At 27.6% G+C, this 14,404-nt stretch overlaps 2 protein-coding genes across 2 annotated transcripts in view; both read right to left on the bottom strand.

The window, feature by feature from the left end:
• Positions 1–876, bottom strand: part of LOC136085768 (CDP-diacylglycerol--inositol 3-phosphatidyltransferase-like) — a 54,231-nt gene extending 53,355 nt beyond the window's left edge. The window contains exon 1 of the mRNA XM_065807189.1: positions 796–876. Coding sequence (XP_065663261.1) covers positions 796–838 — 43 coding nt within the window. The 5' untranslated portion in view covers positions 839–876. The remainder of the gene's footprint in view (positions 1–795) is intronic.
• A 3,141-nt stretch (positions 877–4,017) lies between these two features.
• Positions 4,018–7,663, bottom strand: LOC136085767 (uncharacterized). Its single transcript, XM_065807188.1, has 2 exons — positions 7,387–7,663; positions 4,018–6,882 (listed from the first exon to the last, which is right to left on the bottom strand). Exon 2 carries the CDS (start codon positions 6,856–6,858, stop codon positions 5,917–5,919), a length of 942 nt encoding a protein of 313 aa, XP_065663260.1. The 5' UTR covers positions 6,859–6,882; positions 7,387–7,663; the 3' UTR covers positions 4,018–5,916.
• Positions 7,664–14,404: the final 6,741 nt, after the last annotated feature.

Genomic DNA, 14,404 nt, shown 5'->3' with positions numbered 1-14,404 from the left:
GGGTTACTGACAGGCTTTTTTGTGCTTTCTTCCTGTGCCACCGGACAACCATAAGTGTACACCCCTGTATATATATATATATATATATATATATATATATATATATATATATATATATATATATATATATATATATATATATAAGCTGGCCAGATCCATAAAATACGGGCCTTGTCAAGTCTATTCGACACTGGCTTCTAAAATTATTCCTTATTTATTTCAATATGTTTTACTTAATGGTAGAAAAATAATTCATTTAAAAATTGCTTTTAGAGCAAAAAATTTATTATGCACACTTTTATTGCTTTAAGCATATTAGAACTCTCAACCTGTTTATTTATTTTAAAAAACCAAGTCTGAATTTAATATTTTCTTGAAAGAAAATTCTCTCTTTATAGCATTAGATGAAAAAAATTACCTAATTGATATAACACATAATATAAGTATCTCTAACAAAGATGATAACTGTGCAATATATCTCCCAGCGTTTTTTGAAATATAAAGCTTTAATAAAATATCAACCCTTTTATCAAGTCTATATTTATTGAATCTATATCTATATTGAAAGTTGCTAAATGTTTCATTGTTAAATATAGAAAAATCTATTGTAATATAAAAACTCAAAAAGTAATTTAAGTATTTATAGAGAAACAATCTACTTCGCCCTGATGGGAAATCTATGCTTATGTGACCTCAGAATATTTGTTTAGAAGTTCTAACTTTCTTAAATAGCCAAATCAAATGTAAAAAAAAAAAATTTGAACTAAAATTATAGATATGTAAATAAAAACTTACCAATTAAATTAGGCACAAAGAGATAAATATTTTCACTGGCCATTATGAATATATATAATATTTTTAATTCTGAAAAAATTAAAGAGATTTTAAACAAATTGTTAAAATTTGGTTTATAAGATTGTGGAACAAAATACAAAACTTATATATTCAAATATAACTTAGAGATAACATATATATTTAAAAAAATTATAATATAAATATAAAATGACTAAATTATATTTATTTTAGATATAAAATATACTCAAATATGTATAAATGAGGGATGCAGAGTCCCAAAAAGGACTCCGGATTTGAAAGTCACAAAAAGATTACTTTATCTTAGTTTTTGGTATCCAGGAGCTCTAAAAATATAAATAAGTTTATGGACTACAAATAGGAAAAAAATTAAGACTTTTAGGTTAGAGGAACAATCATTTTTTGAGCCCGGAGTACTTAAGTATAATGGCGGCAAGGACTCTGGAACTCCAGGACTCCGGGCTTAAAAACAACAAGTTTCAAGTCCTTAAATCTCATGAATTTTTTTCTTATAGCAGATCATAAGTCAAACATGTTTAGAGCTTCTGGACACTATAGACTTGGAAAAAGCAGAGATATAAAGCCAGAGTCCTTTTGGGACTCCACATCCCTGGTATAAATATCATAATTATGCATGACATATTTATAGCAATACGTAATAAAACAACTTTGGTTCTAAATTTGTCCAAAACATATTTATTCATATTGTGCTTTTTTAACCAACTAATTTTCAGAATAAAAACTAAAAGATTTTTCAATTTTATAAATTTGACGCTTTTAACTCTCTCTCTCTCTCTCTCTCTCTCTCTCTCTCTCTCTCTCTCTCTCTCTCTCTCTCTCTCTCTCTCTCTCTCTCTCTCTTTATTTATATATATATATATATTATATATATATATATATATATATATATATATATATATATATATATATATATATATATATATATATATATATATATATATATATATATATATATGTACCAAATAGCCTTCTTTTAGTTTTACTATAATCAAGTAAATTATTTTCCAGTTTGTATTTTAATGTATAATTGTAAAGATTTTATAGTTTAAAATTTGTTGTTGTGTCATTTAAAAAATTAAACACTCTTTCCAAATTTATATTACATTAATCATTACATTAATCACTAGTTTATTATCTTATTGTTAATTAACATGAATTTGTAGTGTTATAAATTTGTAGTGTTATAAAATCTATTTTAAAAAGTTCAAGATTGAGTTGATGCATTGTCATCTAGGATTTGTAGCCTCTATAATTGTATTGACTATCATATATGTATTAGTGACTTAAAAAGAGTCGAGTTGAATGAGTTAATCCTAATGAGACTTAATTAAGTCTACAAATCTTAGATGACAATGCATTAACTCGATCTTGAACTTTTTTTAATACATTTTATAACACAGCAAATTGGATGATTTTTTAAACAATAATAATAATTCTTTAATAGTACTAAAACCTAATTATTATAAATTTTAGGTATTGATTCTAAACTTTTATCCAACAGCTGATTGGTTTGGCAAGTACCTACTTTTGTAAATAATTGTTTATAACTTGATGATTACATAATTCGATTTTAGAAACTAATGTTTAGTTTTTACTACAAAACTTAACTTTTTAAAATACTAACATATTAGAACCATATTTTTAAACAGAACCAAACGGCTGCGAAGTTTTTGAAAGTTGATTTAAAAACTTGAAGAAAATAAAAAACGTTTAAAAAACATCTTTGAAGTTACAAACAATTGACTTCATTTTATCTAAAACAGATGTTTTAGATAAACTAAAGTAATGCAAGTATTTATTTTTTTTTTTAACTTAATAGGCTGTTTTTATAAAATGTTTTTACTTAAGTGAGACTAGCAATAGTGTCTACAACTAAGTTCGGTTGAATTCAATCAAATTTGTCAAAAAATTTTTGAAGCTATCAAAAAAATTTTTAAAAAAAGCTACAAGTTCGAATTTAAATCAAATTTAAATTTAGTCAAATTTTGACAAAAATGAAAAAAAAAAAAAAACTTTAATTTATTTTTATTTTACACATTTTTAACATCGTGTTATAGACAGCCAGAGCCGTCCCGAACCAAATTATTAGGGGGGGGGGGGTAAAACTCCTGTAAATGCCAACTCAAAAAAAAAAATTTGTAACACTCGAAAACAGTGAAATACTTAGCCTTTTTTAAATACACCTACTTTTTAGGTTTTGGGGGTCTCTGACCCTCTAAATTCTGTACTCCTAGATCATTAAACAACTTAGATAAAGCTCTGATCCGTCCAACGGACTCACAAAGTTTAGAGCTTGGGTTATCGTCATTACATGCATCGATTTAATGTTTTGAGTGTTGTGTTAACCCTTTCGCGACTGACTTAAAAACAGCTATATGACTGCGTGTAAAATAACGATCTTGGATCATGATCAATTAAAGGAATATAAAATAATAATTAGTGGTCAGAATTTTACAAATAAGACCTTGTTTTTTTTGCAAAGAATTGGCTTTCAGAAAATTAAAAAAACTAAAAAAAAAAATTTATTATCTTAGTAATGTGATCAAGATATATCATGTTGAAATTAATAAAAATATATTGTTTCCCTTTGAAACCTTAAACAAATAAAAAAGAAGTACATAAACATATCGCTTTTGATATTAAATAAATGAGACATTTATAGTGGTGATCAAACAAAAAAAATCTTTACCACCATCATTGAAAAAAATATCAAGGATCTCATTTATGACAGTATACTTTTTATCTATTTTTGCCATTTTTTAAAATTGATTTTTGAGCGATCTATAAATGCAATTAACAAACGGTTTGAAGCATTAACTTAAGAAATTGTTCACATTTCAAAAATAAACTTAAAGTTTTCCCAAATTGCTAAAGATGATTTGAAATACTCAAAACTGTTTATGTACCGCCATGCGGGTACATAAACAGTTTTGAGTACTTCAAATCATCTACGTAACTGTACAATGCATTGTACAGTTACGTAGATTTTGAGGATAGGTTTTAAAATAAAATAAGCGAAAATTTAACATTTTTAAAACCATTATAAATGGTTATAGCGAGCTTGCCTAAGGCAAGCTATGATTTTGCAAGTAATTTCAGGGAAATTTAATGGAACCCATGTTAAACTTTCTGAACTTGTAGGTCAAAAAATTATAAATATACAATGCCAAATATTTTTGAGTAGAGTAAAGTACTTATGTTTTAATAATAAAAGAAAGAAAATGTTTGAAGAATTCACTTTTTTGGGACTTTCGACCACGGAAAAAATATTCTGGCCTACTGAGCATTGGAGTAATAATCATATATGAAATGGGCGTATATTACGATATCAAAATACAGTTTTAATACTGTAATAGTATTTATTAAAAGAAGATTATTAAAATTATATAATATCTAAACAATACTTCTTGACGTTAGCAATAAAATTTCATAATAATTTCTATAAACTTGTTAAATTTTTATACGCCGGTTTTTTAAAATCGACCATTGATGTGCTATTTTATTTATATCCAACTTGTCAACAATATCTTTTTCTACACCCAATAACACTAAAGAATTCAATCTCTCGTCAGCTATTGTTGATCTAAGATGTATTTTTACCAATTTTAGTTTCCTGAATGTTCTTTCATTTGTTGCAACAATAACCGGAGAAGTCAAGGCTAAACGACAAATTTGATTAGCACATGGTAAAATATGCTTTCCTTCTTCTGATTTTTCCATTAAATAATTAAATGTTGTTTCTTCTTTTAACATATTAAATAATATTTCTAGTTCTGTTTGAACTAAGTCATAATCTTGAAGATTTGCACCTTGACTGGCTGGTGGAAATATTGAAATAGATTTTTGTACATTACCCAATGAAATATTAAGTTTATTAAATGGTTGAGAAAACAATAGATATAATGGTTCAATAAAAGAAGTACATGTTTTTAAATTTTCATTTGTTAGTTTTAAAATGGTATCAAGAACTATTTTAAACTCTTTTCTATAAAATAAACTCATTGTAAATTCTGTTTGTGTTGTAGAATTACAATTGAATCGTTTAGGAGCTAATCTTCAACGATGATGGTTTCGAAAATCAGCTTCAGAGTCTATTCCAAGTAAGGTGGCAAACTCTTTAGCACTATTGATGAAATTGTTCATTGCATAATCATCAGAGTTGATTGATGCTAAAATTTTCATTGTGCTGTCAATTAAAGTTATTGCATCAAGTATAGACAAATTTTTTGCCTCAAGAGTCTCAGTAAGATACGTTAGTTTGTACATAATGTTCTTCATGAAAGATTTAGAAACAATAAAATCAAAAGAAAGTATTTGTTTTCGAAGAGCAAGCGCTTTTGATCTTGTTCCTTTATCAAAACATTCGTTTAATAATAGAATTTCATCAAGGCTTTCAACAACAGCTTCTAATGAATTCCATACTGCTTTAACACTTTCAGCACGAGCTGTCCACCTGGTTTTTGACAAGTTTCTTAATTGTAACGCATTTTCAATTTTGGAAATTTTTTCATTAAGCAAACCATATCTTTTATTACTTGAGGAAAAAAAGACATAGAGATTTTCTAATATATCAATAGTACTTCCAATTATACTACTAGCATCACAACTATGTTCTAAAAACGTGTTCAACCAATGGGCTTGGCATGGTATAAATATAATTTTGTGACCAACAAGTTCAGAAAGTTTAACATGGGTTCCATTAAATTTCCCTGACATATTACTTGCAAAATCATAGGATTGAAAGAGTATTAACTCCGGATTTAATAAATTACTTTCTAAAATGTTGAATATTTGTAATGCTGTACCCGAACCAGTTTTATCGTTTCCTTTTTCAATTCCCAAAAGTCGCTCAACAGATTTGCCTTGACTATTAACATATCGGACACATACTGATAAACGATCCTGATTTGATATATCTGGTGTAGTTATCAGCAGATACTGAATAAATGTTTGCTTCATGTATCTCTTTTATTATTATGTTACGCGTTTCTTTAGCTAATAGTTCAATAAATTCATTTTGAGATCGTGGACCTAAGTAAATAACTTTATGTGATTGTAAAGAAGACTCCTCCATCCAGCGTTTCAATAAGGGATTATGCCTAGAGAGTAATTGAACAAATTGCATAAATTTCCTCCACTTCCGTCACCATCACCTCGAAATGCTAATCCTTGTCGTGATAATGTTCTAGCAATATCAAATAATATAACTACAATTTGTTTATTGAAATCTTTTTCTTGTTCTAACTTAATTGCTTCTTTTCTATTTGATATGTTTAAAATTATATCAATATGATTTTCAGTTGTCATAAATTGATAATAATCATGTAACGCTGCTTTATGAGAAAAACAAGAAAAATGTTGCTGTAATTTACCTAATTTTTTAACTCCACAGCTTTTCATTTTATGCCATTGACGAATACCAGGTTTTACCCATGCTGAATCTTGATAAGATCTTCCTGGACCATTTGAAAATAAAGTACATACAAAACAGTATGCAGAATCTGTCACAATACTATATTCTAAAAATGGATATTCATTGTACCATTTAGAATTAAAACTATGCTGTTTAATGTTGTTAACTGTAGTATTAACTGGATATTTAGTTAATTTTGGCTGATGTGGCCCTAAAGCAATAAGGTATTGATGCTGAGATGCTGAAGCAACCAAATCACGACTGCCTGGATCATGATTAATTATGTTATCAATAATATTGTTAATTGGTTTGGAACTTTCAGGTGATTTAGAGATTTGTTCCGATAAAAAATTTGCATTTTTTAAGAATTCTTTAGAACTTGATTTTATTCTACTAATGACCTGAATGCTTTCCAATAAGATTATCACAGGATTTGGAAATGTCTCAGATTTTAATTTAGACAAAATGGTACCACACTCGCTTAAGTCTGTGACAATATTTTCTAATTGACCAGCACACGATAACCGATTGACTTCATCACTTTGTATTTCAGGTTCATCTGTTGGAGACATTTGAATTGAATTCTCTTGAAATAAATCCTCCTCTAACATTTGAGAATAACATGTTTCATGGTTCTAAATTATATTAAATTATATTAAATTATATTGTACTTTATATCATACATATACCAAATATTTCAATTCTAAATCAACAAGTAACTTATATCTTTAACTAAAAAAATAGTAAATGGCAAGTTATAAGGAAATAACTTTAATTAAAAAAGCTTAATAAGTTCAATTAAATTAATCCAAAAGAAGTTATAAAATAAATGCTTTTTATTTTTTAAAAACGATTTTACTATTTTATCCTTGAATAAGTGATCTTTATTCAGAATACATAAGGGATTTGTTAAAAAATACATAATAGATTGATTTCTTAAAAAATGCATAAAGGATTAATTGATTTGTTAAAAAATGCATAAAGGATTAATAGATTTGTTAAAAAATACATAATGGATTGATTGATTTCTTAAATGTTACGTTTTAATTTAAATTAAATCTCAGTTGTTTTAAATTATTCTACAAATTTATTAGCATAATTATCGTTGAACTTAATATTACATTAAACCAGGTACATACCGATTATCGTTTCCCTGCGACTTTGGAAGTTTTAACTGCACTTTGAAAAAGATTTTCGGGAGCACCAACGTGTTTTATATTTACATATATCCCATTATGTACTTTTTCTTGGTGTTGTTTTTTAAAATCGTTATTAAATATACTGCCACATTTTAGACATTCAACTTTAAATCTTTTACGTTTTGCCACTATATTACTCATTCAAGAAATCGTGTAACAGAAATTTAAATATTTTAAAACTTAAAAAAACAAAACATCAAGTGCAATTCGTTGTGCTTTTAAAGACCGCAGTTCCTTATGGGATTGATATGCCTAAAAAGTAATTTTTTTAACGTCACCATAATGGTACCCTATTTCATTCGTATTTCAAGTCGTAAGTATCAAAAGGTATATAATATATTAATATGAAATTTACATTTTTTATTTAAAAAATATTTAACAAAACTCAAACACTAAATGCACAAGTTGGCATCAATGCCAACTCAAATACTAAATGTACAAATATGCCAACTAACATGCACAAATAACAGCTTTGGGGGAGGGGGGGGGGGGGGGGGGGTGTGACACCCCTACGCCCACCCCCCCCCCCCCGTCGGGACGGCCCTGTAGACAGCCCACACAATTTAAAACATAAGGGCCCAACGAGTCAAGGAAAATGCCGATTGTGGATTTTTGTATCAAATTATTCGGTCAATATTTTGCTTAAATCTGTATTGCTGTATAAGTTCTCCTCTTGCTCTTCTTTTCTCCAATGTTGTTAAACGCATATGAAATCTTTTTAAGTTGTGAGACTAACTTCGTTGTTCTTCTCTGCACTTTCTCTAACTCATCAATATCCCGTCGTAAATAAGGCTTTTATGCAGGAATAGCGAACTCAAAAAGTGGTCTCACAAATGTCGTATGTAGTGATTTCACCCTTTCCAGATCAAAGTATTTAAGTGTATGTTTAATTAGATCCTAAGTTCTTTGTGCTTTTGCCGTCGCTGAAGTCACTTGATCATGCCATTTGAGTTCGGATAAAATAATCATGCCTAAACCTCTTTCACTTATTGTTGTATCTAATTTATGCTCTTCACCGTCATGAGTCACACTAAAACATAAGTTATCAAAAAAATTTGTCTATTCTTTTTACCTACACGCATCACTTTACACTTTTCAACGTTCAACTTGGTTTGATTGATCAATTTATGACAAGATTGATGAGTTATTATAAGATGGACACTCTTGGAAAACGTTATAGTTTGACTGCTTAAAATAGACCCAGGGCCGGTTTTTTCAATTGGCTAAATAGTCTGAAGCCTAGGGTCTCAGAGTTTAAAGGATCTCGCTCCTCGTAATGGATCATTTGTATTTTATAAAAAAAGAATTATAAGCAGCAATATCAAAATAATAAAAATTGCTTAGTAAAATACCTTTTTATTATTCCCCAATTTTTATTAAAACTGATTAGTAATAAAGTACTAGCGTTGAAATTATGCACCGAAACGTGCAGCTGTTTTGTAAAAGCTATAGTAAATATTGTATACAAATTTTAAATCAAACGCAACTAGGTCACATCTTTTCTGCTTAGAAAATAATAGTTTTTTAGTATTCTAATATCATTATTACACTATTTTTGTATTGTATTCTACTCTTCTACAGTCAGCAAAGACTCACATGTTAGTTTTTTTACGTTTGATTTTGATTCTGATTAGTGAGTAATATATGTAATAAATAGTCAATTAAGATCTTTTTTGGTAATTAATAAAATGAAATATTTAATTTTAAATTTCTAGTTTAATTAATTACACATCAAAATCCAAAATGAAAAGAGTTTTTGGAAGTTGTCAAAATTAAAGAAAACGAAAGCAGGAACGAGAGGAACACTTTAAACAATTCCCAAAATTGGATTTGTTTTTGAATAGATCTGTTGCTGGTAGTAGTGCTGGTAGAGTTCTAAATAACTCTGGTGATCCAAATCCAGATCCAAGACCTTCAAGTCATTGGACGGTTCACAGTTAATTAATGACGTCGGTTTATGGAAAAATATTTTAAATGATGATGTTGAGTATTGGATTAAATAAGCTTCTTTTGAATGTCAACATTGAGAGAATTCATTTGAAAATTCTAAGCGTGTGTATAAAAAACAAGTAAGAAATTGTAATCAATCAGTTTTTAATAGAGCTAAAGTGAACGTGGAAAGACATAACAAAGAATGGACTTTATATTTACCATCAACTGGAAAGGTACCAACTCTCTTTACGTTTGGATTCAATGATTCGAAAAATAATCATTTGATTAGAAGCCATGAAAATTCAATAGATCATAGAAAATGTTTATTAACTTATATGACCAGAAAAAAGAAAAACCAAATCCTTTGGGAAAAGAATATAAGAAACAACAACAATATTGGAAAGTGGTTTTAGAACAGATTATTGTCGTTATTTGCACATTAGCAAAACGAGGCCTATCATTTAATGGGAATGATAAAGATTTTCAATCACCACAAAACGGAAACTTTCTGAGAATATTAGAAATAATTGCAAAATTTGATCCATTTTTATCAAGTCATATTGAAAAATTTGGAAATCAGGGTTCCGGTAATCCATCTTATTTATCAAAAACAATATATGATGAATTAATATTGTTAATGGCAAACAAAGTAAAAGGTTATATTTTAAATAAGATAAATCTCAGTGGCTAATTTAGCATTTCTGTTAATTCAACACCGGATTTATCCCATATACATACTTTGCATAGTTGTACAATTATGCAAAAGTATGCATATATGATAAATATATAGCATATTTATTTTTATTTAACTTTTTGCATGTCATTGTGTTTTCCGGCCATATTGGCAGCGTTATCGTACGATTGTCCTTAATATTTACTAAAATTTATTTTGCAATTACCTTAAAGGTACTTAAACTGGTACATATCATACAATTGTATGGTATGTACTAGTTGGAAGTCATGAACCCGCAGAATGTTTTCTAACATTTCTTCCAATTGAAAACCACACGGGACAAAATTTAGCTAAAGAGGTTTTTAAGTACCCTAAAAATGATTGCAAAATAAATTTTAGTAAATCGTACGGCAATGCTACCAATTAGGCCGAAAAATACAATGGCATGCAAAAAAAATATTAAATAAAAATAAATATGATTTATATTTATCTTATTTGCTCAAAAAAATAACCAATTTTTTGAAAAAGAAATTTGGCGATAAGAAGGCAAACTCCCAATGATGCTTTATCCATTATTGTAATAAATTAATATTGGATAGATTAGGATCTACTAAATTGCAAGAGACTTATGGCTGACTTAAACATTGACTGGATAGACTGTCTTGACCTTTTAGACCTTTTAGTCCTCAGGAAAAAAGAATAAAAAGATAAAAAAACGGAATTTTTTATAAAAACAAATTATCTTTTGAATTAAATTAATTTTTAATTTGAGTTTCAGTTACCTAATCTTTTCTTCGATACAGGAGTATTATTTTTGGAAATCTATTTTGCGTTGAACTTAACTTGCACAACATTAAATTATTTGTAATTTTTCTGAAACCAACTATCTCGTAAACTGATTACTGGAACCTCGAAAGGACAAAAAAAATTGGGTTTGAGTTATCGAGTGATTTTCATAAGAAATTGAGTCAACAATAATTTAAAAACGTTTTTTTCAGAGGAAGTTTGAGTTAACGATGGTTCGAGTTTACTGTATTTAAATTCACTTTGTAATTTTTTTTTTTTAGTTTACATTATTTACATGTCGTGATTTACATGTAATATAAACATATAAACTTGGAATCTGGAAGAATATCATATCGATCTTGTCGCCAGAACCATACAAAAATTACAATATAAATATAATGTAAAGATATACAGTTTATAAGAAAATAATAATCCAAAACATTTGAAATAATAAATGGTTAAAATAATATCTCAAAAATAATTCAATGTATTATCTGTTGAAAAAACAATATTCTTTAACTTGTTTTTAAAAACAGAAAAGCGATAGGTGATTCTAAATTAGGCTGGATAACTTTATTCCAGAGAAAAGGTGCTTAATAATCTATACAAATTGATTAAACTTTGTTTGAGAAAAGGGCTCTTTTAAATAGTTATTATTTCGCAAATTGTATTTATTCTTTACTTTAAAGGTAAATAGATCTTTAAAAACATTTAATAAAGGATTGTTCATACAACAAAACGTAAAACATAAAGTATTATACAAGTTAAGTTCATATACGTTTAATAGATTCATATCTTTGAATGAAGGTTTTGTGTTTGAAAAACGATTTAAAAAATATATAACTCGCATTGCATATTACTGATGGCGGTAGAGACGTTGCAACTTACTTTTACCTGTACTTCCCCAGGCAATATTTGCATAGTTCATATAGCTATAAATAAATGAGTAGTATAGTTGTTTTAAACTATTTTTATTTAAATAACTTCTGGCCTTATAGAGGATTCCAATACTTTTTGCAACTTTTATTGATATATAATCAATATAAGTTTTCCGTGTCATATTTTCATCAAAATAAATATCTAGGAACTTTAAAAACGGAACCTTTTTTTACTTCTACTTTATCAAGTTTGAGGTAAATCATTAGGCAAAAAACGTTTTTTTGTTGAGGAGTGGAAAAGGATCCACTTTGTTTTGTCAATATTTAAGGTTAGTTTATTGCATTTAAACCAAGTAGAAATTTGCATAAGTTCTTTATTTATATTAAAAAAAAGTTTGTTAATGTTTTTGTTTGATAAAAATAAAGTAGTATTGTCTGCAAACATAATGTTCATAAGGTTCGAGGCCTTATTTAGATCGTTGATGAATACTAAAAAGAGAAGTGGACCTAGGATATAACCCTGTGGAGCACCACATTTTATTTCAATTAAGGTTTTATTTTGAAGATCAATAGGAAGCAATTCTTCTCCGTGGTAGACGATTTGCTTTCTATTTGACAAGTAGCTTTTATACCATTTGATCAATTTATCAGTTATTCTGTAGAACTCAAGTTTTTTAAGTAAGATATCATGATTGAATGTATTAAAAGCCTTTGATAAATGGACAAAAACACCAAGTGTATATTGTGATCTAGCAAAAGAACTTGAGACTTGTAAACTGAATAATGACTTTTTCAGTTGAACTATTTTTTTTAAAGCCAAGTTGATTTTTATATAGTAAATTATTTGAAATCAGGTAGTTGTATGTCTTTTCGAAGATAATTTTTACTAATATTTTTTGAAAACGTAGGAAGGATAGAAGTAGGGCGATAATTATTGACGTTTGATTTTTCTCCGTCTTTATAAATTGGGATAACTTAGGCAATTTTTAATAGATCAGGGAAAACCTCAAGTTGTATAGATGTTTTGATAACTTCAAATAAAAAATCTTTAATATCGAAAATCTCTAATATCGAAAATCTTTTATATCGAAAATCTTTTATACCGACATAAAACATTAAACTTGTTTTTATGTCGCTATTATTAAAACATGGATAATCGTTGCGCAATGCTAGTGTCCTTCAATCTAATGTTATGATTAAATTGCAAATTTTTATTGCTTCCATTATAATTTTAAACAATATTGGTTGCGTTCAGCCAATAAATGTATAATTAGAATCAGCCAAACCTACTTTAAAGTTTTTTAATATTTGAACTTAGTTAAAAAGCTTCATTTTGTAAGAGCGCATGGAACAATAAGTTTATAATATAACTAACTACTACCCGCGTTTTGCGAATAATAGCGGAGCCTGTGCTTTATAAATGAATTATTGTTTTTGCCGTACTGCAAAGACAATACTTATTTAAATAATAATTAATTATGAAATTTTAACATAATACTTTATTTACATTTTTATTGACAATTAATTTTTACTACATTTTTCATTTATAATATATTTTTATTTAAAAAAAGTTTATATTAATAATACATTTTAACATATATTCACAATAAGTAATGATTTGTATTAAAAAACCTAACTGATAAAACTTTTTTAAAAAATTGTGTTCAGTTAATATCAAACAAAATATCATATTTTCTATCATATGTTACGCTTTCAGAATATAATTTTGTATACCATACCGCAAGATGGCGGTAAGTCATCGGCATAGAGCTGTTTTACAATAAAAAAATATATAAATGAAAGCTGTGTTTTTAGACTGAACTATAGGGTAGGCTCTATTGAAAAACCCTTATTTCAACTTTGAGGGTTTCTCCGTTCGCAAAGTTGAATTTTTAGGAGTTAGTCAAACTGGGATATATATTGGGATTGGCGCAGTGGAGTATACATATTTTGACTGACTTAAATAAGGATTGGCGTATTGAGTGTAACAAATAAACAAAGTGTTTGGGCAGGTAGTATAGCAAATTAAAGACGAATTTTTTTTGTTTAAAAACCTTTTCGGACCTAAAAGAGAACTTTGGAATAAGTTTTTTTCAAGAGAGCCTATCGAACTATTTATTCAATTCCAAGTTTGATAAAATCTGAAACTCAAATTTAAATTTAAAAATTTGTAACAAATTTGACAAATTTTGAATATGAATTGATTTTAAATTTTAAATTTAGTATTGTCTAATTCGAACTTTTTCCGATCTCCTTCTACTGCTACGAAATATAGCTGTTAAACAATTTAGAAATACAACAAAACGAGGGGAAGAGCGATAGTTTTAAACATTTTGGGAAAAAAAATAAGAATCTGCTCTATTTTCGTGACTTAAAATATGCTTGTGCATTTTGTACACGCTAGCAGATCCAGCCTGAGGAACGAGGGCTTCTAAGACATTTTAAGGATCACTTTAAAAATTACAATGTACAATAACTACAAAATGCCAAAAAAAATAAACAGGAAATATAATTATGCTTGTATAAAGTCATAAAATATAACACAATCATTCATGTATTAATCAATTTATTAGGAATTACTCTAATAGTGATTAAACTGCTAAGATGCTGCATTACTGATATTCAAAATCTAATTGTTTAAATTGTTTAGGATTTAAACAGTTAGATTTTTAATATAAGTAATGCAGCG

This window comes from Hydra vulgaris, chromosome 10, assembly GCF_038396675.1.
Source record: "Hydra vulgaris chromosome 10, alternate assembly HydraT2T_AEP".
NCBI classification, from domain to species: Eukaryota; Metazoa; Cnidaria; class Hydrozoa; order Anthoathecata; family Hydridae; genus Hydra; species Hydra vulgaris.
The sequence above is the reverse complement of the archived record's forward strand: the minus strand, read 5'-3'. Positions and strand labels throughout refer to the sequence as shown.